The 25,675-nt window shown below is 38.2% G+C and overlaps 1 protein-coding gene across 2 annotated transcripts in view; it reads left to right on the top strand.

The window, feature by feature from the left end:
* The window catches only part of MGAT5 (alpha-1,6-mannosylglycoprotein 6-beta-N-acetylglucosaminyltransferase), a 125,108-nt gene that overhangs the window by 49,621 nt on the left and 49,812 nt on the right, over positions 1-25,675 (top strand). For both annotated transcript variants that reach the window (XM_086751093.1, XM_086751092.1), the window contains exons 3-5: positions 3,787-3,954; positions 17,257-17,333; positions 18,769-18,858. In XM_086751093.1, coding sequence (XP_086607219.1) covers positions 3,787-3,954; positions 17,257-17,333; positions 18,769-18,858 — 335 coding nt within the window. The remainder of the gene's footprint in view (positions 1-3,786; positions 3,955-17,256; positions 17,334-18,768; positions 18,859-25,675) is intronic.

Here is a 25,675-nt window from a genome sequence, read left to right as displayed (position 1 = left end):
TGTCTGTCTAGTAACTATATCTGGTATACCTCAGATTATTTGTTAGAACTTCATTAACCAAAAAAAAAAAAAAAAAAAAAAACAAAAAAAAAAAAAAAACAACACCCCAAACTTTTGTTGTTTTTGAGAAACTTGCGAGGTTTTCCAGTTTGCGTGCCAGTGCTCTAAGAAATTCCTTGTGGAAGGAGAACTTACCTTACTGATAAAGTGGAGACCTGCTACGTTTATTTCTTCTTTCCATTTCACTTCTTTGTTCAGTCAATTCACTTAATGTTTAAATTTATGTGTAAGCTTAAATTAAGCTTAAATATATTTGCCTCAGGGTCAAGAACTCTTCTTATGCATTTCATTGCTTTGGCAGTAAGTTTTAATACTTTCTCCCATTTTGTACAACATGAGAGTTAAGTTCGCATGCGTATGTGAGAGGAAATATACAGAAAATAATGAAGCATATTACCAGAAAATATCATGAAAATAAAGACATAATCCATTTTCAGGTTGGGCGTAGTCCATTTTTAGTCTTAAAAGATCACATCATACACCCTACCTCTTCAGCATTTTTTTAAACTCACTTTCTTTCCTGCTTATCTGTGCACTTTCAGGCTATTTGGAAAGTTAATAGGTATTTAGTCGTCTAGATTTGTTTCCTTTTATAGTTGTCTTAATATTCAGCTCTGAAGAAATTGGATAAATATCTTTTTTTGGCTTAGACAAAGAATAAAGACTTGAATGCAGCAGATTATAGCTGCACTGTTTTCTCTAATTTTCTCTTAATACTCTTTACTTCTTGGTGCATGTAATGAAAATACCCTGCTGGGAGGTTCTCTCCATGTCTTGTTTCTGTTACTGTTTTTTTTCCTCTAAAAATGAATTTTTGGCTTTATGTGAAGCTGCTTGCCTGTGAGCCTGAGACTGTCATCCCAAACATAGCTAACAATTATGTTGCTTAAATAACAAGCCATCCTTATTCTCTACCTTCTGCTGATTTGCAACTGCATGTTGAACTATACTGGTATGGTAATCTTACAGAGCAACACAAGTTAATAGAGTGGAACTAGATCAATATTTAGATTGAAGATCTCAAAGCATGTAGAGGTCCCTAGAGAATTGTGTGCATAAGCTTAAAACAAAACCCTGTCTGCTGTATAGCCATCATCAGTATCCCATCATCTTGTAAGGGTGCTTGATTGTAGGTGAATTGAAGAAGGAAAAAAAACCCCAAAAAACCCAGTATTTCTCCAGAAAATGACAGGTAACTGCGTTAATCTGTGCCCTAGCTAGGTCTGCGGGTACAGGCTACCTTTAAGCTAAGGTCCCAATGCAGCTTGTTGCCCGTGGCATTCATTTCCTGCTCCAGATCCCGCTGAGGAATGAGTTGAGTTGCTGCCAAACAGTGGTCAGGGTCCCCAAGAGAAGTTAAACTGTGTTTGAAAGTGCGTGATATAACTTTGTAACACTTCTGTGAAGGTAAAGCTAAGTTTTGTGTAGCTAAGTTCTGTGGCTAAAGAGGAATTTTAAGTTTAAAGATGGGTTTGGGCAGGTGTTTTCAATTAAGGAGTTTGGGAAAAATGGAAAATAGTGGCAATATATTTATTTGAAATATTAGAGGGAAAGGTGCTATGGCGAGTGAATAACGCCATATAAATAATATTTATGAAAATGAATAAGATAATAATTACTTAATGAGTAAGTTAGTTTGTCCTGTTTGGCATACCAAATGATTTGTTGATAGTAAATGATCAGGTTAGCTGTTCAGGAATAAACACATTAATGAATAATGTTAATGATAATGGGTAGAAGTTGGTTTGCTATTCTATGAAAATGAATGTCTGTGCTATTTAGCCTTTTTATTTCTTTTAATCTTATCCTCTGATTGCTATTAGCGAGCACAGTCGTCATTTCCATGTTCAAGAATACATTTTAAGTTTGCTTGATTTGGCTGCTTTTACCCACCCAAAAGGTTTTCAGTCATTTCTTATTTGTGATTGCACAGCTTGTCTGCTTTCTCACTTTTTCTTTCTACCATATATTACCTGTCAGGTAGGTGGATCAAACACTTTCCTTTTAAAAGTTGTAGTCCTAATATACACAGCGAGTATTAGATTTTTATAGCAGTAAACAGCTGTTTTACCAAAATGATTATGAATCTGTACTTCTGCCCTCCCCTTCTCAAACTAGCCTCCAGTTGTGTTTTTGTTCTGGTAAGCAGTCTCTCCTATCAGTGTTTTGGTATCAGTATTAAAAAATTACAATGTATAGTAATTTTTCTCTTTATGCTCTGTGCATGCCCTTATGTGTGCTATGTTTCTTCCTCATTGTTTCCTGAATTTTTTTTAACTACTTTTTTTTCCCTAGCTTTTTTCTTCCTTCTGTACTGTGGTTTTGCTCATGTTAAATCCCTACCCCACTCTCCTTTTTTTCTGCATACTATACCATTAAGTGATTTCTGGACCCTTTTTAAGATCGTTGAGATCATTAGTGCTTAAGATTTCATCTTCTGAACTTTTAAAGGGCAAAGGAAAACACACAGTTATAAAGAAAAAGATCTACTTTATGGCTTTGTGGAGTAAATATAACTCTGCTTTTATTTGGGGAAAAAAGAATCATAAGCTTTCTAAAAGTAATAGCCTACTCTTATTTACTCTCTCATTTGCACAAGAATTCAGCTAGTCATGGGGAAAAAAAAATAAAGGGAGAACAAAATAAGCATGGCAAATATACAACTGATATTGGGGCAGAGGAGTCTCTTCAGATGTTTGGAGCAGTTTTCTATTACAGATCAGAAAGTTATTTGATTCTAAAGTTGTGGAAAGCAGAAAATGTGTTATACATATGCATATGTAATTATTTTATGTAATTACATGGGAAAGTAATGTGAATTTATTGTACCAAATTCCTGAGACAAAGGTAAATGAACAAAGAACAATACTTTCTTTCATCTTTTTTTGGCTTGTTGCCACTGTAATTATACAGTTTAGTCTGATAACAATCTATTTTTCCCCTCTTGCCCATAGTTCTTTTAGCTTGCCCAACTGTCTGTGTTCCTTCAAGAAATCTGCACAAAAGAAAAGGGAAAGTAAAAATATCAGAGAACTCTTTCTGGGTTGTCATTTGATATGCAAACTCCTGCCACTCTTTGTTGCTTTCCACACGAAGGAAGTGCTGTGTCAGACCAAATAGATAGATAGAGGCAATCACCAACAGACTGAGGAAAAGAAACAGGTGATTTATGCTGTTCTGTGTATTCAGCAGAAAGATTGGACTTAACGTTTTTTCTCCAGTGCAGAATCTGGTTGTGGTGGAGGAAATACAGGACAAGGTTTTTGTACTGGCTCAAAGCTGACCCTTTTGGGAAGGGGATGTTTGTTTCTGGGTGGCTGAGCATCTAGCAGACTTTTCCTCTGATAGTGCTTGAGTATGGATTCAGGTTTAGATTCATTATTATTTAAGCGACTTCTTGTTACTTGAGCTGTTACAAAGCATACACTTTTTGTTCCTCTGTGTGTACGCATAAAGGTGCACACTTCACCGTACGTATAGGATCCCTATATGAGCTGCCATGTGCTTTATGAAATACACAAGAAGACAAGTTCCACGCCCAGGGAAACTTATATCTGAAGCTGAACAAAGAAGGGAATGTTAGTGCTTAGAATTGCTAATGACAAAAATTTGCCCTGAGAAAGTGTCTGTGTATATTCCAGTCTTGTTCTTGTATCTATTTTTTTTATTCTGTCCGACAGCATGCGTTGCATTATTAGCAATTTAACTTTTCATTTTCATTTGTAGATTTGAAGAAGACACTTGCTGTCTTGTTGGATAATATCTTGCAGCGCATTGGGAAGCTCGAGTCCAAGGTGGAAAATCTTGTACTTAATGGAACAGGAGCAAACTCTACCAACAATACTACCACTCCTGCTCCCAGCTTAGGAGCAGTCGAAAAGCTTAATGTAGCAGGTGGGTATGGCAGTTCTTTTAAAATATTCATGAGGTGTTTAATCTGTATTTTTCTCTCTTGGCCATAACATAATTTTTCCATGTTAGATATTTGGAATGTCTTGGAAAACAAAATTCAAAATCTAGCCTATATCAATGTCAGTTTTAAGTCCAGTGGTCTTTCACAAGCTCAGGTCTTTCACAAGCTCTTTCACAAGACTTTTTTCTGTAGTAACGTGAACACATTGAAGAAAATCAGATTCTCTGCCAAAGGGATATAGTCTTCCTTGTTCGTAGTAGACGTTTCATAGTTTAAATGGTTGCGCTTTAGGAAGATTGAAGTGGGCAGACGTTTTCTCTCTAAGCCTAGTTAGTTGGGTATTAATCTGCGCTGCATTTCTACTGTATGCACTTTATTGGTTGTTAACTGGAAGAAAACATTTATTTTATTTGTTACTGGTTATGACTTAAAAATGTCCTTCTCTACTTTGCTTAATAGCTCCTATGATTTGACACACAGAGATGACCTACTTGGTACCTTCAGCTTAAATAAATATATGTTTTAAAACGTCATTTAAAGTCATTAATTTTGTCTTCAGTGAATGGACTGTTTGCTACCCTTACAACTTTGCAAAGCATTTGAGACATCCTGTGGCGGTAGAGTGCCTTGCTGGCATCTTCACTGGCACATCTCGGTTCCTTTAATGTTCCCAGCTGTGAGTGCGGTTGGTACCCTGGATAAATCTTGTTGTTTATACTGCCTCATCTGTTGCCCTGCATTTTGCTCTGCCACCAAGTCTATAAACAGGTACTGGCTGGCCTGACCTGTAGGGAGGTCTGAGTCTGCCCTGCTAGCTATCTTTGCAGTCCCAAAAAGGGAGCAGAGCAAAAGTGTTAGGGCAACTTGGTAAACAGGCTGATAGCTGTGTTCCTAAGTCTTGCCTGTGCTTGGATTTTCTTTAAAAAGAAATGCTTTTGTTCAGAGGGCGTTACCCTTTTAAATTTGCCAAAACAGAGAAGCAGATGCTACCTTGGTAGGGTAATGCCACTGAGAGGATGTCTGGGAGAGCAGATGTACAAGTGATTACCTGATGATAGTATGCCAGTGGAGCTGCTGCCTCAGCTGCTCTCTCTTAACTGCATTTGTCTGTAGGAGGATGTTACAGGCATACTAACTTTTCGTGAGACGGACCTTTGTGTCTCTCTGGCCCCATAGTAAAATATGCTCATAGGCATTTACGACAGCCCTTTGCATGTGTGGCTTATTGCTGCTTGCCTTGTGGTACCCCTTTTTTCCCGCTGGGTCTCTTGTCTTGGTTAGACTGAAGGCAGACTAGAAACAAGGAACTGAAGAGGTATAGCACCTGCAGACTGCTGATGGGGTGAGCCGTGTTTCTACCGCAAGGAATACAATTCCAGTCTTTGTTGGAAGATCTTCCACTTTGATGGAAAGTGAGGTGGTACAGTATTGTTATAGTTCCTGGGCTATATATAAAATGACAGCCCTTCCTGTGTATTTTCTTTTTGTAGTTGGAGAAAAGAGAGACTTGATGCTGTTATTTCAAGAGATTTGCAGATAATTGGAAGAGGCATACTCGCATTGTTGCTTATCCATTTGTAGGCAGAGGGTCATTGTTCTTATCTGGCAAGGAAACATATCTTATCAGTTCTTAGCATGAACTAAATTTGGTTTGTTATTCTTGGAGTTTGCTAGATTCACAATTTTAGTATTCATGAGCAATGTTTAAGGAGCTTGGTAGGAGTTTTCAGTTTGCAGTGTTTACATAGCTTTTTGCTGCCTGAGGCTTGCTCTGTGGCAAAGAACATTATTTGTCTTATTAGAGCTTCAGTTTTTTACCTTTTAGTCTTCGAACATTAAGTTAAAAATATCTGAAGCAACTATATTAAACAGCAACAAACAGTGTCTATTGACACTGCTTGTAAACCTTGGTAGTAAATAGTGGAATCACTAATCATCCTGAAATTCTCATTTTGTCCTCACTGACCTTGTATAAAGTTTACTATGTGTTATATACTACTTGAGTAGATACGAGTGATAAAATAAGACATAATGGAATGACAGGAAGGTGATTATACTGTAAATATTTGTCCTCATTGCTGGTGGTGACTGGACACAAGCTCAAGAGGAAAACACAATATTTTTCCTATAATTTAAAGCTGACTATCATGGCAGACTAGACTTGTCAATCTGAATGTGCTGTGGGCTTGCGTCACTGTGTATTTTAAGTATTAGTAATACTTTAATGGAAAAAAAACAGTATTCATTTATCTGCAAAGTAGGAAGAACAGAGATTTCTCCTTCCAAAGCTTCTCTGCAAGTGGATTTTTCTTTTATTAGGTACATTGCTGTATTCAGAAAGCAGTCCTAAGAACAGTATCCATCTGCTACAGGTGGATCATTATAATGCAAAAATCCTGATTTAGTTCCAGGGTCAAGTTATTGAAATCAGTCCAGGTTATGGTTTCGTCTGACTTTAATAAATGCAGCTGGTATGTGACAATGCCTCATATTTATGGATTGAAAAAGTATTTTCTTTGAGATAAAGGACACTGAAAGCTGGACCAGATATGAATTTAAAGAAAAAATAATTCTACTCCTGTCCACCTTTTCTGTATAGACAACTAGAATAATTGTATAAAAAGGGATAGTTACAGTATTAGAATGTATGGATGTTTTCTTGAGTTCACATATACATTGTTTTTAGCTTAGCTCAGACATCAGTTTGGATGTGACTATGTAAGTAACCTAGGTAACAGTGAGAGCATGTATGTTGAGAAATGGTTGTCAGTTGCAAAGTGATTGGAAAATCAATTTGTTTCAAATGCTGACATTTCTCAATGAACCGAGGTCAGAGAGTATTTAATTTTTGCCCAGTACATCTTGATGGCAAAATGTTTGTTGGTCCAGGAAAGTTCTTTCTTAGAATCAATAAACTTGCAAGGTTACTTTTTCTAATGCACTACATTTGAGCTAAAACCACCTTCAGTTATCACAGTCCCTTGATATTGCAACACAGAATCTATCATCCTGCTTTCTAATGAACAACAAAATATCTTCTATGTAATTTTTTTATATTTGTAATATCCTTTTGGGGACATAGGTATCCTGACTATGAGAGTGGTCACTGCAGCTGCCTGGGCAAATAAATTTGAGTAGTTCATGTTCCCTTGGGGAACAGATCTGCTCTGTGCTTCGTGGGCAGCGGTTGCCTGTAACTTGATGACCATGCTGATAAAGGAATACACAGCCTTTGCAGCCTTACAGGTGTAAAAGCAGATGAAAAGTTTCCTCTGAACCGTGTGGATGAGAAAAGACCTAATAATAATGAGTTTTTACGTCCTTTTAAAACAACTGTAACCACTGTTTGTAGTCAGGATGTCACTTGAAGGGGCTACCAAAAGTCTTCTAAATCTTTTATCAGCAAATTCTGTAGGTTTTACTCATGAAAAAAAAATGATAGCAACAGTAGCAGAAGGATGAGGTAGAACAGTTTCCTGAGGAAAAGGAAAAACATTACAGAAGTACCTGGCTATCAAAGATTTATTTTAAAAAGAAACAAACAAACAAAAAAAAAAAACAAAACAAAAATAAAAAAAACACCTTCCTGACTGTGGAAGGTGTTGGGTAAAGTGAGCTGCGAAGTCTGGGGAGGTGCAGGTAAGCATTGGACCGGGAGGTGTTATGACCTGGAGTATTATTCTAAAATAATCCATTATTAATTACTTCATGAAGGAATCAGCAGTACCCTCTCTGAAAGAGCCTGTCAGCAAAGGAAAATTGAAGCACTGGCATGGTAAATAATCAAACTGGTTAACAGTTTGGAAAAAACATTTATCTCTATTTTATGTTTATTAATACAGCCAGAAGTTGAATGATCTCTGGCCAAACAGTAGCCATCGTGGCTATTTATGCCTTGTAACAGCCAAATAGAAATGTTTGTGGCTTCCTAAAAACAATTTTGATCAATTTTTAGCGTGTACTTTGACCGCTGCAGCCTGAACAAGCAATTTATGTGATTACATATATTATTTATGTAATAATCAAGTAATTATTACTTTATTATACCAAGTAATAATTGACTTTTTCAGTAGAGTCCTCTTCATTACCATACTAAAATGTGAGATATGCTGGTATTTGGAGATTACCTAGCGTAAGTAAAAGATGTTATTTGACAAAGATTTATAGTTGCACTTTGGAGAGATGTGCGGAGATCTTAAGAATATGACTCAGTGCTTAAAATGTTGGGGCTGTTTGGAAATTCATTGCTTTACAAAGGTCTCTTCAACATTTATGATCCTTATTTGGCGAGACATGGAGAAAAGTAGCTTTTTTTTTTTTTTTTTTTTTTAAATTGTTTTGCCTCTGGCTGTCAAGTGTGGTGTAGAACTGAGGTGGCAGTGGTGAAATCTGCAACGGAGAATACAGCTCTGTGGTGGTGTGGAGAGTTTTTGGCAGATAAAAGGATCCGAAGAAAATCCATCTGGATTATGCTCGTTCATAATAAGAAGGTGATAACAGTGTGTAGGAGGAAATGTTGAGGATTTAGCAAGGACTGTAACTCAGCTGTCTCTGAAGCAGGTGAACTCAAAGTTTTATTTGATTCATTTTCTTCGTTTCAGAAGCAATGAAGTCCTTTTTTCTTCTCTCTCTCTCTCTCTCTCCCTCCCCTCTGTCTTTATCCAAGTTGCATTTGAAAAGCTTTTAAGATATTTGGTAGCCATCCTTCCTGCCTTTGTGGGAAGTAATATGTTCCCATACAAGAAATTACTAATCTAAACCTTGGGTGTCTAGCAGATAAGAGTTTTCATCAGCCTTTAGAACAGGAAGCTTTCAGCCACTGCCACAAAGAACACCCTAGGTAAATCTTAAGTTGCTGGTTTGGAGATGATTAAACGGAAATTGGGAAATATGAAACTGGTACGTGTCTACATAGCTCCTTCTTGTAGCTGAATCCTTGGTTCCATGTGACAGGCACAAGATCAGTTTGGTTTAGGCAACTTGGCTTTTAACAGCTGTGCTTTTCTAAGATCACTATGAAAGAAATCCTTGATTTTTGTGGGGCAGTATTACACTAAGCGTATTTCATCAGATAGGGCAATCTGCTTGCGCAAACATGATCAAAGAATCAGTCCTCTGTTTTCTTCATGTGATTTTTGGTAAGCAGGGGGTGTGGGGTTTGTGTTGTGGGTTGGGTTTGGTTTGGGATTTGTTTTGGGGTTTGGTGTTTTTTTTTTTTTTGTGAACTCTTCCTGTGTTCTTCTGGCAGCTATGGGAAAAATTTGATTTAAGCAAACTAAAGGAAACTGTTTCAGTTCCTCAGGCTTTAAAACACTACTAAATAATAGTGGTATTAATTCTGAATATGCATATTGCGAAACATTTTTTTTACATTAGAATGTTGATTTAAAGCAAGGACCAAGGTGCTCTGAGGCATTGTCATCACTCTACTGTGCTTGTTCAGTGAAACACTAAATTTTTCCTAAGTGTAACCATCCAACACCTCAGGTAGCATAACTGCACTGAAAACTATGCCAGACTGGTTGTTTACAAAATGTTCTTTTGCCTTGAAAAGTGTCACTTCGGAAGATTTTAATTGCATGTCTTTGATCCCATAAAAATGAGCAAGTGAAGGTTCACATCAAATCCTCCTCCACATCCAGCCTTGTGCATAGCTGGTGCTTGAAGAACCCTTTTTAAGACGAAGAACAGTTGAGTATCAGGTTGCTGTATGTAGTGCTGCTCAGTGAGGGAGAATATTTTTGGTGTATCTGTTGAAAGTTTCTGTAGCTTTTCCCCCTTATGCATTAACTTGTTCTGAACTACGACAATTGGCTGTTGAGTTCTCTTTTAACAACTTTAGTGTTAACATCTTTAAAGTCACACATTAGGATGCAGACTCCAGTATTTACTTGTCATGTAAGACATGATGGCTTGGATGCCTGTCAGGTATCTGGCATCCTTCGTGAATATGTAGCGAGGCAGGCTGACAAGGCAGCTTTGGCAGTGCTGCAGACAGGCTCTTTTCTGATGTTACTATGGTGAGAAGGACCTTTGTCATGGTATTTCCATGTCCTCCTTCCGAAAGACTTGGGGCTGACACACTGAAGCCTGTTAGGTGGGGAGGAAGACTTGGGTCATGATCAGTTGATTTGTTTCCATGGCTCCATTTCTGATGAACTTTGTTACATATGTAAGAGCCTCATTAGTTTTGATAGTCTGCAACCATAGATTTGCCCCATAGTTCCGCATGTACTTGCAGACAAGCTAGATTTAAAAAAGCTTAAGATACTGCACATTATTCTGAATTTTCAAAGCTGTCCTCCTGGCTTAGGAGGACTACGGTAGGCTTTTCTTCAGTTAACATAGTATGTACACTGGTGGATGCCCCATCCCTGGAAGCATTCAAGGCCATTTTGGATGGGGCTCTGAGCAACCTGATCAAGTTGAAGATGTCCCTTCTCCTTGCAGGGGGGTTGGACTAGATGACCTTTGAAGGTCCCTTCCAACCCAAACCGTTCTATGATCTGAAAATACAAACCAGCTGTCCCCACAGAACATCAGTGTGTACCGGATGTGTGCTGCACTGGTTCTGATAGCCAAGATTACAGCTTTCTCAGGGTAACGCTTTGCTTTGACTCATATTTATTGTGCTTCATCCATTGTATTCTTTTCCCACACTGTGTATGTACCAAGCATTTTTTCCCGTTTTGCTGTCCGTTTGCTTCCCACAAAGGCAGTAGTGTGGAGCTGGGGAGAACTGTGTGCTTTCAAGCCTTGCTGTTGCAGCACGGTGTGATGACTGTGCAGAAGACCACACGTGAATATTTTCCACTGCAGTGCCAGGCTGTGTTAGTAATGCTGAAGGGGGCTGTTAGTGGTCCCCTGGGCTGCATTTTGATGAACCACTTGACTACTACTTGAATTCTCCTAACACTGCATTGATTTCAGTGGCGTTAATGGAACACAGCAGCACAGCATGTTTGAGGATGGACTAGCAGCAGAAAAGTTAATTTTCTTTAAATCACACCAATGCTTTGCTACTGAAGTTTCTAAAATGTTAGTAGAAAGCATTTTGTGCTCTGCATTTTAAAATCTTGAAACCTTTAGCTCATTTTGCTGAATACTGATAGTGCTTTCAGCTCACACTGCAAATGCTCTCTGAAGAAATCTTACCAGCTGGAGATGAAAAATGTGAATTAAATTGAGAATCTGTTAATTAGTGGGAGAATGGAAAGGAGACCTTACACAGATTAAACCAGCCTTAACTACAGTGTTGTGTCTAACCATAGATACCAGATTTCAGAACTGAAATAGAAACAAGAGAAGGCTTCCATGAATTAAAGTAAGAATAGTATTTGTATTTAATGATCAAAACCAGGACGAGAACAAAGAGACATTAAATTGGTTAGCAGTCTGGATCAGATACGGTTACTCTGTCCTTTTCATACTGAGGAGGTTCCTGATCTTGTGAGATCTGCTGATGGGGGAAACCTTTTGAGTTGAGCTGTTATCTGTGCTATATGTCATCAAAAGATATTCTAATGTGCTTTTTTTTTGCACTAGTCTAAAAATCTAGGGTTTAACCTCAAGATTCTAAAGTATATAAATGGGTGCGTCATGTTAAAAGCTTAAAATATTTCTGTTCTCTGAAGAGTTGGTCCTTAGCAGACTAGATAGGCTGCTGGTGTCACAGTTTGCAATTTCTGCAGTACTGTGGCTTGTTCATTTCCTTTGTTTGTTATTTTAAACTTTTATGAAAAATAGAATACCTATCAATAAACAATCACTAGTGAGTAACTAATTAGAACTGTTTTTCAGCTTACTGCCTTAGTGGATTATTTGTAGACTTCCTGACTGTCTGATGGAGAAAAACTGAAGCAAAATTTATTTAGCCTCCTGCAAAGCATATTATTTGAAGGATGGTGCAATATAGAAAAGAGAGAAAATATGTATGTAGCACTCACTATTACTTATTTTTACTGTTTTGTTAAAGAGTAACTAGGAAGCAAAGAAAAAAATCAATTCTCTAACACAGATTGTGCTTTTAGACACGTAATTCTCTCTTGGATGTTGTAGACCTTCAGTAAAACAAACTAAACCTGTGGACATGGAGTTTTAATTGCAAGAGATGAAGACCTGTACCTGTGAACTGGTGTTTAGAGAGGGCGGTGTCAAAGACATGGGACTTTAGCCAGTGTAGTTGCTCATAGACAGCAAGAAGGGAGAAGTATCTTTCCCAGAGCAAGGTTAGGTGGCTTAGCTTAAGTCTGCCAAGTCATTCATGCTGACGTGCCAGACTTTGCACTGAAATAACTGATGATTGTTCACAAGTTCAGTTTCACCTGCTGTGTGCTAAGAATCTCTGATGCAGAGCTGTATGTCTTGAAACAGCCACAGACATTTGCAAAGTGAACATATGGCTCCTTTCTAAACATGGAGATAGAGTTTTTAGTTATATATTGATATCCCAGGACTTCACAAAAAGAGTGCTGTATTTAAAGAGGTTTTTTTTAAATCTAGAGTTGCTTGGTGTGTTACCAATATTTTCCATTTTTCCAGGATAATCTGTAACAACTGTGAGCTCTTAGGTTTAGAATTTGCTCACGTTTATATTTTCAATTTGTCAATGCATTGACTTATAATGTAACGTCATATAAATATTTAATAATTATGTCTTTGCATAACAGCAGTCAAGAGGAAATAAGCTGCGCATGACTTCAAAAACACCTAGGTGTCCGTAGAATGGAAATTGGTATCATGGCTCACACAAAGCGTAAGAGAAAAAAAGCGTCTGTATTGACTGCTCTTGCTTTGTACTGACTTCATGGTTATTTCTAACTTTTTTGGGTGTGAGTTCTAAGTTTTGGCTGGCAAAAGAGATCTCAGAACTTGCATTTTAAATTGCATAAATTCTAATTAAGGATAAAAATCTTTGTGGTTTCTCAAGTACTATTTTGCAACAAAAGTAACTTTAACGTCTGCCTTAATAATGTGTTTTTCCCCTTCAGGAAAGAATTATCTGATGTAAATTTGGTAACAGCATAATACTTCTATACAGACCTTTTAAGAATCTTCATAAGATATTAGGATTTGGGGTTTTTGTCATCTCCAAATGATGAAAAGCTCTTAAATTCTTGACTTGTGTTTTAAAACTTGCTTTTCATGTTTTGGAAGGTCCATATGTGTAGATCAGCATCCCCAGGATTCCACTTGCTTCATCTCCCTTGTCTTTGTGATCCACTCAAAACTGTAAATTGCTGGTACCTGGTTGAGGTTGGTCCCAGCTGTCTGTGGGATGTACAAGACTTGTTCACCTCTGGGTTCCTGTTTAAGAAGAGCCAGCTCCTAGTTAGCATGGATGATCAAAGCCTGTGCACGGAAGAGGGAGTGAGTTGACTTGGCAGTGTGGACCCACACTGAGCTAGAGACGTGAGCGGGAGTTCTGTCCTGTCCAACCATTGCTGCCTCTGCTGGTCCAGCTGTGCAGCATGGTTTGAGGAGGGCAAGCTGCACTGTTAATTTGTAGCTAACTTCTTTTTTTGCAAGCATGAAAGAAAGAGGGCCTGTCTAGGGAGTAGTCAGATGAAACAGAGTTGCTTTTCTCTGTTGCTTCTCCTGCTCTTTCACATTCATTTCCTCATGTATGCGTATATTGCTACATTTTGTTCTGCTCTGGATAATACTTTATGTAAATTGTTTCATGGAGCTTTATAGAATTGCCTTCACAAGGCTATTGCCTGGTTAGTTGCTGTGAATGAAGCAAGTGAAAGTTGGTGTAGGCATTTGGGATAGATCCATGGTAAGGCTGAGTGGGGAGCTGGTGAGCATGTGAAGCATCTTCAAAGTCCGTAATGGTGGAAAAAAAAGCTGTTAATACTTTTGAGGAATGTGAATCCTAGGAATGTTTACTGTTGCTGGCAAGAAGCTGGAAAGATGTCAGGTACTCTTGGAAATACTACTAGAGACATGAATACCTCACCAAGCATTTTAACATGGTTAGAGGTGACAGAGGTGGGCATTAGTGTTGTGTGTTCCCCATGTGCAAACATTATCCTGGAGAGATCGGTGTGCTCTCTGTATGTAAATCATCCCAGTGGCAGAGCAAGAGTGGGACTGCTCAGGAAGTGCCCTCTTGCAGCTGCTGCCCACAGGGGAGACCAGAAGTCTGAGAACATCTGTAGCTTATGCTGACATAGGTGTCCAGCTCTTGCTTCTTTCTTCTTGGAACGGCCAGGATCAGGGAGAGCTGGGAGGGTTGGCTTTCTTCTTGGAAAGGATCTTTATGTAGTACTGCCACAGCTGAGCTGAGCTGTTGAAAAGTATGGTGGGGGCAACGTGTGGCTGTTATAAGAAGGCAGTTTTTATTGTTGCAAGTAGATTTCCAAATACAGGGATTCTGAAAAACCTTTTGAACAATGAACACTAGCAACTAGCACTGCCTATCTACAAAAACACACTTGCATGCAGAAAATGTGTTTACACATGACAAAAGCAAACAGATATCTAGACTACAGTTGAGTATCTATGAAAAATGAGGCCATTCTCTGTATCTTGTAGGTTTTTTTTCTACATCCTTAATTTCTTTGATAAATCACGAGATACCCATTAAACTGCAGTATGAGATAAGTGATAAACTTTGCACTCTAGGAATTTATGCTGTAAAATAAAGAATTGTAGCTTGTGTTAGTGTATTACCCTTAACTAACTAACTAACCCTCTGAGCTGAAAAGCAATCATGTGATGGCATAGTTAACTTGAGATAGAAGACAAAGTTCATGGATCCTCCATGTTGGCAAGCTATATCTTCTAATCAAGAGAAAGGGCAGGGAGCAGCTTTTGAGTGCTTTTCTACTTTTGACAAATAAGGGAGTGAAGGGGTAACATCAAGTCCAAGGACGAATGACTGTCTAGCAGAGGAGGGTCGTTTAGCCAAGAGCAAGCAGTGCAAAGGCTGTATGTTATGCTTTCTTAAGTGGCTTTGCTAGGCTGTGCCCGCAGCACCTCCTGAGGCTGCAGCCCCTGGAGGACTGTCATTCTCACCTCTGCTTTTCTTCTTCTGTGGTGCCAATCAGAAAAATATTTCTGGTTTCAAGTAATACTTTTGGGCAAGATGTGTTTTAAACTGATACCATGTCAGTGACCCAGCCGAGAATGAAGTGAATAGTAGTGCTGGTGTGGTAAGGGGTGGGTGGTGGCTGAGGAGGGGTACCCCTTAAGAAGGCAGTGTTGCAGTGGAAATGCTGTGTGGAAATGCATGTTGAATACTGTTAATAATACCTTCTCTTTAAGGGTTTAATAATTGTCTCTTACCTTTCTGAAAGTTTACAGCTAGTTGGTGCTATATGTAGTAGCTACAGGGAGGGGAAGCAAAAAAACCTTAGAGCATGGCAACTGTAACTTGGCCAAATGCAACTGAAATTGATAGGAAGACTTGTTTGATTCAACAGAATTGCCCAGACATTCAGAATTTTCAACTCTAAGTTCTGTATGATGCCAAAAGTTGAACTTCCCTGCAGTTGTACTGCATCTCTGGTGTTAGATCGTAGATTTAGGGTGTCTTTTATGTTTTAGGGAGATCTGAATTGAAATGCCTTATGAAAAGCTCTGTACTTATTTTGTGTTCAGGCTTATGATTTTCTAAAACAAACAAAAAGCCCACAGTTTGGACCATAAAACTCTTCTAATGACATTATTTTGATTAGTGAAAATTGCCATCCTTTTAACCATGCATTTTTTTGGTTTAAGGTAGATTTGTTACCGTTTGATCTCAAGCACTGATTTCAGTCTGATTTAAGTGGAAAATCTCATTCTTGAGGTGTAGAAAAGCAAAAAGTTCTATTGTTATCTAGCTGTACAGACTGAATTTAGAAAATCCTTTAAATTGTTGGTATCTGTATGCATGCTCTGTATGTTCTTATTGGAGCAGCAATCAGAGCCATAGATGTCAGTGATCTAGTCTGCAAGAATGCTATAAAGATGAGAAGATAAGGGAGAATATTTTGAAAGTGCTTATTGATCTGAAATTACAAAGTCATCTTAAAAACTACTTTACTTCAGTGTTATTGTCACTGGCAGAACAGCTCAGTCTGTCAAATTGCTGCTGCTGCAGAGATTGTCAAATAAGTGTCTTGTTCCTGATATGATTATTCTTTCCCCATCCACTCCATTTTGTAACGCTTCACTCACATTTCAAGTTTTTATTTTTAAAAGAAACTGTTTGTGAAAAAAAATGGAAAATATTCAGATAAATCAAGAGGGGTTTTTTGTATATAACACAATGTTCTGACTTTTATGCGCTGGTCTTGTCCCTATGCTGTTCTGGTGCTGCAGCCTTTTTTTTTTTTTTTTGAGATCTCTAATTATCATATCCTGGGTGCACTGTATCTGCCATAGCACAAAGTGTTCCTGGGTTGATGGATGGCTGGCTTTAATGATCTTGACTCTTGCCCATGGGAAAAGCTAGAAATGATGCAGGTATAATTTAGATAACTCTGGAATGAACTACCTAAATTGAAAACCTTATCCTCCACTGCCTTTGGCACGAATCTCTCCACCACGTTAATTTTTCTTGCCTTAAAGGCCTGCATTAGAGGGTTCTTCTAAGTTCTTAGAAGAAAGTCCCATCCTGGAGGTGATCTGGTAATGTCCTTTAAAAACTGCTCCTTTTTTCTTGGTTCATGGGCCAGAAGTATTACACTCTTTAATTTGTTGCAGAAATCTAGAGTGATACAATATTAAAAACAGGCAAAAAAAATTGAAAAATTCTTGGGAGACCATAGGAAATTTTCTCATGAGATGCTACTCAGCTGTAAATTTAGATCTTATTGCAACATTTATTAATTGGATGATATAGCTGATGCCAAGTTGCAGATCAGGGGTATTTGATAAAGTGATAACAGAGCTTGAAAATCCCATTTTTATGTTTAGGAGCAATATATCTCTTATAAGTGTTTGACAACTGGAAAAAAAAATGGCAATTTAGTAGTTTTAAGCACACTTTGATTAGGAAGATATTTTGCTTTTTTATTATTTTCTGTACAGACTAGCTTAATTTTTAAGTTCTCATAGACTGGTTTTTGTAATACAGCGCTTTTACTGCAAGTCAGAGTTGAAATCTCTGCATCATTTTCTTCTTTAGTCAAAAAAGAGCACACTGAGTATTAATGTTATAACAAATAATGCACAGTAGGACTTTTCAGTCAGTCTGGATTATGGATTCATGAAAATGAAAGGAAAGATTCATTAGGCTATCTGTCAGAATGGTAAAACAAAATTCAGTTATGATCTGTATTTCTCTTTAGATCTCATAAACGGAGCCCAAGAACAGTGTGAATTGCCTCCTATGGATGGTTTTCCTCACTGTGAAGGGAAAATAAAGGTAACTGAACTGTTTTTAATATTATGTGTGTTCTGTTAAAAACTGAACATATGTTGCAAGAGGTCACTACTTGGATGATGGCGTAAAACAAGAACAACTTGGTCAAAAAAGAGAAGTGGATGTTTAGGAGCGTGTGTCGCTACAGCACTGCTCGCCTCAAGCCTTTAGTGCTACTGCTGCAGAGAAAAAGTGACATCCAGTTAAGACAGGCATAAAATGCCATGCTCTATTAAAATGCTGTATTGTTTAATAAAATGCCTTATTATTTTAATACTGTCTTGTTATTCAGAGACTTTCTTCTCTTTTTTGAAAAGCCATGTTTTCTTCTCCATTATGAGTCATTTGGCGTTCCCCTTCCCCAGGACTGGGGTTCTGGTATACCTCACCCCAGTCCTTTCCCTGTTTCAGCAAGGTATTTGTTTAGACCTCTATTCCATTTTTGCCAACAGCTCTGTCTGATTCCTCCCTTCTCCTTTTCTGTTAAAAGCATCCTACCTCTTCTGCTCACAAGCTAGGCACTGCACTAAGTGTGCAACCAGAACTTTGGGGTTCACAGCTGATTCTACATAAATCCTATATTTTACTAATAATGCAGTTGGAAAGGCCAAATATTGAAAGCTGTCAGACTTTGGTTGGAAAGGAAACAAAAAAAACCCTTTCAAAACCCAAAACTTGCAGTGATGGAAGTTTTGGGGATTTTTTTTCCCGCAAGATACATTTCAAATGTAAGGATACTGTTAGTAGTGGGGAGCAAAAGTAAAATTGCTGACACTTAAATATAATTATCAAGTGTTACAATTTATTTCTGAAAGTGAAAACAAATAATTACCAAAGTGGATGTGAAATTATGTTGCCTTTTTTTCTCTAAATAAAATTCTTAGACAACAGTATTTTAAAAAACCCAGTGATCTGCGAGGTTTGAATCTCTGGTCTGTGTTTTGATCCGGTTTGACAAACTGGCTGCATAGTGACTATGTAGTATATTATTTTAATATTAAAATATGAATTTAAATCAATGGCTGGATTCTGCAGAAATGGCAGGTCCTTGGCAGAATTGGGTAGATTTCAGTCCTGGTAACTGAAATCATCTGTTAAATTCCAGAGCAAGTGTAACATGGCGGTGGGGGTAAGGCAGTCCACTCCAGCCACACCCATATGTCTGGATCCTGATTATGTTCTCCTTTTGATATTTGTCTCTGCTTGCCTGGCTACCAGTTTGTGTCAACTGTGCTCACTGGTAGTTACTTCCACAACAACTTCTGTGACGTAGCCAAATTTTTATTTTTAATAGAATTTCTTTTTTGTTATGTGTGATTTTTGTCTGACTGGATATAGTCACTTGCAGCTTTCCCCTGTTATTCTTGAGTTCAATGTGAAATGCAGAGTTATTACGTGGTACTTAAACCTAACAGTCTGTGCTTTTGTTCTCTTACAGTGGATGAAAGATATGTGGCGATCGGATCCCTGTTATGCAAGTTATGGCGTAGACGGGTCCACGTGCTCCTTTTTTATTTACCTCAGTGAGGTCAGTAATCTTTTAATCTGCAGAAGGGGAACATCATAGTGCTTCTGTATTTTTGGTAACTGTTTGCAAACTTTTTTGAAAGAAATTATAACTTTCTTCAGAAAAACTTTATAAAGAGGAAAAAAAACTATTAAAACAGAATTATTATGAAGTGTGTTGCTGTTATTCCTAAGTCCTCCAGGGGTTTCTAGCCTGGAGAATTCTGATGTTTATAACTGAAATGATGTAAGCAGCAACTCTCCAGGGAGTCCATATTCTGTTAAATGGAAGTACGAAGCTCAGTCATAGATCCTTGCCTCTGAACATTTTCTGTTGCTTTCTATGTAGCTCCTAAGGTAGTGAAGGGGAGGCATTTCAAATATAAAATTTGTAAAGTGGAACTAGGTGGTACGTCCTCCTAAGCAGCATGGCCACGTCCTGCTTGGAGAGTGTTCGTGAACTGTGGAGTCTGTTAACAGAAAACAAAAAAACATGAAAGTCACATTTTTGAGTGAAGTTACAGATATATTGACTAAAACTTTTGGTACCTATCAGAACCAAAGGCTCAGTTTGGTCACAGCGGAGTAAGGTGCTTGCCCTGCTACTTTTTGAACAGATTTCCTGTTTCCTGAGTAATGCTTTTTTTCCAGGAATGAATTTTGCCAGTTGGTTGTTCTGAGCTCTATTACTGGCTTGTAGTGTGTGTCACAGAAAATCAGGTGTATCTGATCACTTGACCTCTTTTTTTTTTTTTTTTTTTTTTTTTTGGGGGGGGGGGTAAAATTTTGATAACTTACAGCAGCTGATCTTGGAAATAGTATTGATATCTAGTGGCTTACTGCTTGTAAAGAACTGCAAGAGCCAATGTGTCTGCACAATTTCAAACTAATACTAATTTTGTAGTTCTGACGGGGGGGGAGCTGTATTTTTAAATTACATATCTGCGATTAAAACAGTAAGTCTATTATATAAGTAACTCAGTTGTAGTGAAAGCAGTATTAGTTAATGTACTCAGTTGACTGTCATTGAACATTTTGGGGGCATTTATTGAAGCAGCAATGTTAGTTAAATGCATATCAAAAACGTGTATCTGAAGAAATAAAAAGACCTGAGTTAAATCACAAATTTGACTCATTCTATTGCTATTACCAAGCATTGGTTTATTTATGGGCTATAAAGCTGAGGAAGGAAAAGATACAGGATGACTATATTGCTTATCCTGGTATCTGTCATAGAAGCTAGAGATAAGGTTTCATAATCATCTGAAGGTTGATCTAAGTTTCTTCTAAAGGTTATGTTTTAGCAGAAACTAATTTACTGCACTTATATTTGTGCAGTAGTATTCTGTCACTCAGCAGGCGCTTTATGTTTTTAATGCAAATGTATCTTTAAAATGAAGATACGCGTCAACTGAATGTGAGAATCTAATATTCTTAAATAACATTTATTATTTTGTATTCCTGTTAAATCACAGTATTTTCTCTGACAGTCTTCTCTGATCATCAGTTCTGAAAACTCAGTTGATGCTGTTAGTTTTTTCGTAATTGATCTTTCAGCTCATCCTCATGGCAAAATGCAAGCAGATGTACAGAGGCCAAATGCTTGTTTTTTCAAGGGTCTAGGGATTTGAAATTTTTCTTTAAACAGCAATATTGAATTTGGGCAACTTCTCATTTCATAGTGGAACAACAGTACAATTAGCCTATGTGTATATTTGGGAACTTCAGACAAAGGTCTTGTACATTTATTTTTTTTTAAGTGTTTTCCCATGACAGAATGTAAAACTAATATTGGGTGAGTATGTTATTAACCCTGAGTTTTAATTTGGCATTCTTAATCCTATGATTAATTCCATGATTAATGCCCAGCAGCAGAGGTTGAAAGCTTAAATGTTTGCAAATGCAAGCATGAAATGAAATACTAATAACGCTACAATGATGTGGATTTATGAGGTGTGTTGGCTGCTAAGGATAACTTGGAAATGCTGCCGCGAGAGTAATTTGTCAAAGTGGACAGTGATGAAGAGTTGACAGTTTATAGTATGGTTACACAGCTGAATGATAAATGTGTCTACAGAGCTCTCAAGTCAAAGCTGCTGAGTTAAAATATTAAAATGCATTAGAGTACTGGAAGTATATTACTGTTAAGATTTTTCTTTTTTACTTTAAGGTTGCAGTATAGGAGTAAGATGGTTGTGTAGATATGCTCTGTTTGAAAAGGCAATATATGCATCAAATTAGGCACAATCTCGGTTAGAAAAGACAGGATGTGCATGAAATTGTGCGTGTGTCTACTCTTGCTCTTAAAATCACCTCTACAATCCAATGTGACGAGCGCCTGTTCTTTTTCATACTTTTGGGGATCTATTTTTTCCTTCTGAAGCTGTTCAGTGAGGGTATTATGTTACACTCATCTAGCATTCTTTGTAATGCAATTTTAAACTTGCAAACAAAGGAGCCCAAAATACTACATTTTGGTGTGTAATATGGGTCAGAACCACAGAGAGACAAAGTAACTTGCCCACAGTTTCTGCAAAGGTTTAGAAACAAAGCTTGGAATAAAACCCAGTCTTTATGTGTCCGGTGACCTCATTAGGTTTCCACCGTGTGTGTCTGCAAAATAGAAACAGCACAGCCAAAATCCAGGCTGCTCCAAGTCTTCTCTTCTGAAGAGCCTGCACAAGTGCAAGTATTAGCAGTTCTGCCTGCGCGGGTTTGCTTTGGATGGCATTCCGGCAGGAACATGAGAACAGGGAGCTGAAGAGCTCTTCTCCACTTTCTTCCTTGTGCCTTGGCTGCTTGAGCAGAATAGGAGGCAAGCTGAAAGCAGCAGGCAAGCAAGAAGCAATCCAACACGTTTAGAGTGATGTTGTTTATATTTAAAGCTGTGTCCTGTACAGACTTGCAGATAAAGTTGCAAGGGTTGTGTCCTTCTGTCTTGGTGTTTTGCTGCAGGCACTGGATGGCTCCTGGTGGATGATATCCAGTTGTACAGGATAAGGTAGGGAGCTCCTGTGCTGGAGCCTTTGAGAGGCTGCAGGAGACATGAATGGCTTGAATAGCAAAACCAGACTTACATTTTCTTAAATAAGAGAGCAAAGCAGGGATTAGAAGTAGCAAAAATTGAAAAGCAAGTTAAGACAACTCTAAGGTTTCTGGGTAGTTGAGACTTCTTTCCTTTTAACCATCATACAAACTTGCCCACTGAGAAGAGTTACTTCCTTTTAAACTTAGCATTTAGTTATGAAAAAGCCAGTTGTTTTAACACTGCAATGTCACTGGCACAATTATAATTTTCACGGATGGCATTGCCTCTGGGGAGAAATGTGAAAAAATGAATTTCTAGACAGTACAAAATTATATTTCACTGCAAAATGTCAGTTTGCAGCTGAAGAAAGAAGCTTTTAAAAATATCTTCTCAAAAATGAATTTTGCACATAGTTTCCCAGCTTAACAAGAAAAAAAAGTGGAGGGGTCTTGTCACTCCTTTTCTTCTAGAAATGTACTTTCTCTGGAAGAAGTACCTGCTACACAGGATGGGGACTGCTGCTGTGCTGCTGGTCAGCCAGTAGCTGCGAGGCAAGTTAGCAGTGCCCAGAGGCTGTCACATTGACGCTTACTTGCTGGAGCTGGGCAAAGCTCATTAAAATCCCAGACTTTGGATCTCCAGCTCACCTTTCAGGTGTAAGCATAATGTTTGGTACCCAACTTCAAAGTGGATCCAACACTTCAGAAGACTAAAACTGTTTCAAAGACCAGTCTGTGAGACTTCTGTAGGTTTTGCATGTGTGCTAGTATACCACTAGAGAGAATCCTTGGTTTCAGTTTTTCAGACTTGATGGAAACAGAATGCATGGTTTGGTTGCAGTATTTTTCTTTTCGCTATTGCATTTGCTTTGAGAGATGGAGCAGAAAAATACAAACTGAAGATTATTTTGAATGTGAGTTTGTTTCCAGAATGCAAACTGTAGTCTGAGGCACATTTTAGTGAAAACACCTGAGAATCGTAATTATATGAGTTCCCCAAATCCTCGTGGTTTTGCTGATTTACTGCAGTTTGCTTGCATCTGTGTGGAAGTCTGCCTTTACACAACTTCCACTGCATGAGTAATCTAATATGTGACACTGAGGTGAGTTAATGATTTGCATTTCTTCATTGTAATTTAATGTCAAACCAACTTTTTTGAATTCTACACAATTACTCAGAAAATTGTCAAAAATGGTATTGTTGTCTGAAATGTAAAAGCAGCAAAGCTTGAACTTCTTTAGTCATCTTACATATGTCCCTAAGAAATTAAAATGCTAATGATAGTCAGTACTTTGTCCTCAAATCATCCGTTAGCATATTAGCCTGGCTTTGGGCAATTGAGGGTCAGTTTTCTTTTCTACCTCAGTCATTTTAAACTGCAATTAGTATTTTTCTGTCTTATTGGAAATGATGTAGATGCTAATGTAGGAGAGGAATCAAACCTAGTGCAGGTTACTAAAGTTAGATGAGGTACCATTTTTTAATTGATGGTTGTCTATAAAATTTGGTGTTGCAGTGTCACTGGGACTGTGGGTACATAACACCCAGTGTTTGGGATTGCCTTTGGAAACAACGAAATCCAAAGTTACCCGTACCCTGAACAGGCAGCCAGTCATCTTGCACACTACAGATTTTGTAGCATCTTCAAAATGACTACCTATTACTGAGGAAATGCTAGACAAAATACAGATATTACAGCTTTTAGAGGAGTTGAGAAAGTCACCTTCCCAATGGGAGCAGTTCTTTCACATCAAATTCTTAAATGGATTTTCTAAGTGAACATTACGAGTTCTCTTCTCTGCCTGCGTTCAAACTGCCTAATAAATTTAAAGATGCACCTTCTTTCAGCAGATATTGGAGCACTGGTTTGTTTTTTATTTCCCATTCTGGGATTGACATAAGATACTTAATAGCAGCACTTCACTACGGATAGAATTGCACTGAGCAATAAAGCTGTTCACTTGATGTGCAAAGAAAGTTGCTTTGGTTTCCCTGTGGAGAGGCTGCACCTGCCCTTTGGAAGAGTCCAAAATGAAGATTATCCCAGGTGTTTAGAGAGAGTACCCTTCAGCTTCTGCTTTATTAAACTCCCAGTTTGACTCTTTAAAAGCATGAAGAACTTCCTGAAATTTTGGATGTGGAGAGCTGCTGGCAGAGTATACTTTCATTCAGTTTGGAAGATGCTCAGACTACCCCAGTGCTACAGGTGTTTGCCAGATTCATACAACTGTACCTGAAGTACTTGTTCTGTGATAGTCGAGTGTCGAGTGCTGCAATCTTGACTTCCCTTCAGTTTCAGTGTGTTTCTGAGGAATAGTTAATCTTGACTTCCCTTCAGTTTCAGTGTGTTTCTGAGGAATAGTTACTGGAACAGATATCTGCAAAGCTACTATAGAACATATTGTTCTGATTTCTTAGATTTGGGGGGTGGTTTTTGTTTTTGTGGTGGTGTGGGGTTTTTTTTTTTTGTGTCAACTCACTTACCAGTAAGCTATGTAAAGATAAAGTCACTGTGAGAGTGGATTGTCTATGATGAGGGACTAGAGAAACTCCTGAGTTCAGGTTAAGCAGAATCTAGGCATTGACACCCCAAAGCAGTTCAGAACATCAACTTTTCAGTAATATCTGGACTCATGTACCACTTAAATTTTGAACTTCTAAACTACCATGCAAGATAATCTTATGCCGCTGGCTACATATACCCTAGACAGTGCTGTATCTACTGTGATTCAACACTTAGTAGGGAACATTTGACTTCTCAGCTGGACCTAGTTTCTTGAGCATGATGAAAGACTACCTGATGTACTTGATTGGCACTGAATTCAATGCTAGGGATGCAGCTGGTCTTACTCAAAAATATGACAGTAAAAAGATAAATATAGTGTGTTCTGAATAATAGCTTAGTGTTTCTATTACTCATAAAAAAAAAAATGGTCAGTCTTCAAATCTGCAATTGCTTCTTCCCAACAGTCATCTTTAACTGCTAATCTGTAGTCTGATATCACATCCTTCCTATTAAATCGTGTGCATGACAGTGTAACGGCTGATTGACATGGAGAGAATAAGTTTGAGAAAGAACTGATGCTAACCCAGTGAGAAGGTTTTCCTGGGAAGAGGAGCCCTGGTTCCTTCTTCAGAGACAGCTTCTCTGCTTTGTCCTAAATGATCAAATGAAATGCATAAAAAAGTTGAAGAGCAGGATCCAAACAAACACCCCTCCCCTCCTTCCCCTTGCTCAAAATTAGGGCTTGTTGCGTGTGGTTATTCTGTACCTAAACAAATACAAAGCTGAGTGACAGGGAAAAGGTGCGTGTGAATGGAACAACAGCAGGCTTGTAGCTGCATACTGCAGCCTTAGCACGTGCTGTATCATCTTCCTGTTTATAGTTGTGTATGTACACATCTATACACACTTTCCTATGTATCACATACGCTTCTTTGGCCATTGTGCATGTTATTTAAGCACAAATATTCCTGGCCCAGGACAAGTTATGCTTTAATGCTGTTACATTTTCTGCAAACTTTTTTGTTACGGGTTACCAACCAAAGCAAGTTTACCCCCTCCTCACTCTTCCAGAGCTTCCAGAAAATGTGTTGCAAAACAAAGTCCTTAATTCTTCCCCTCATATTCCTTGCCCTATCTCTATCTCCTCCCTGGTAGTTTCAATGAAAGCTGATAGGCCTTCTTTAGGCAATTTGGGAGCAAGGAGAGAAAAGCAAGTTCCAGGCACCAGGTGTGTTCACAGAGCTTGTGTCACTGTTGCTGCTTATTTGTCACAGAAGGCAAAGGAGATTGAAGGCCTCCCTTCAA

Source organism: Chlamydotis macqueenii, chromosome 6, assembly GCF_036417535.1.
Source record: "Chlamydotis macqueenii isolate bChlMac1 chromosome 6, bChlMac1.mat, whole genome shotgun sequence".
Classification (NCBI taxonomy): domain Eukaryota; kingdom Metazoa; phylum Chordata; class Aves; order Otidiformes; family Otididae; genus Chlamydotis; species Chlamydotis macqueenii.
The sequence above is the reverse complement of the archived record's forward strand: the minus strand, read 5'-3'. Positions and strand labels throughout refer to the sequence as shown.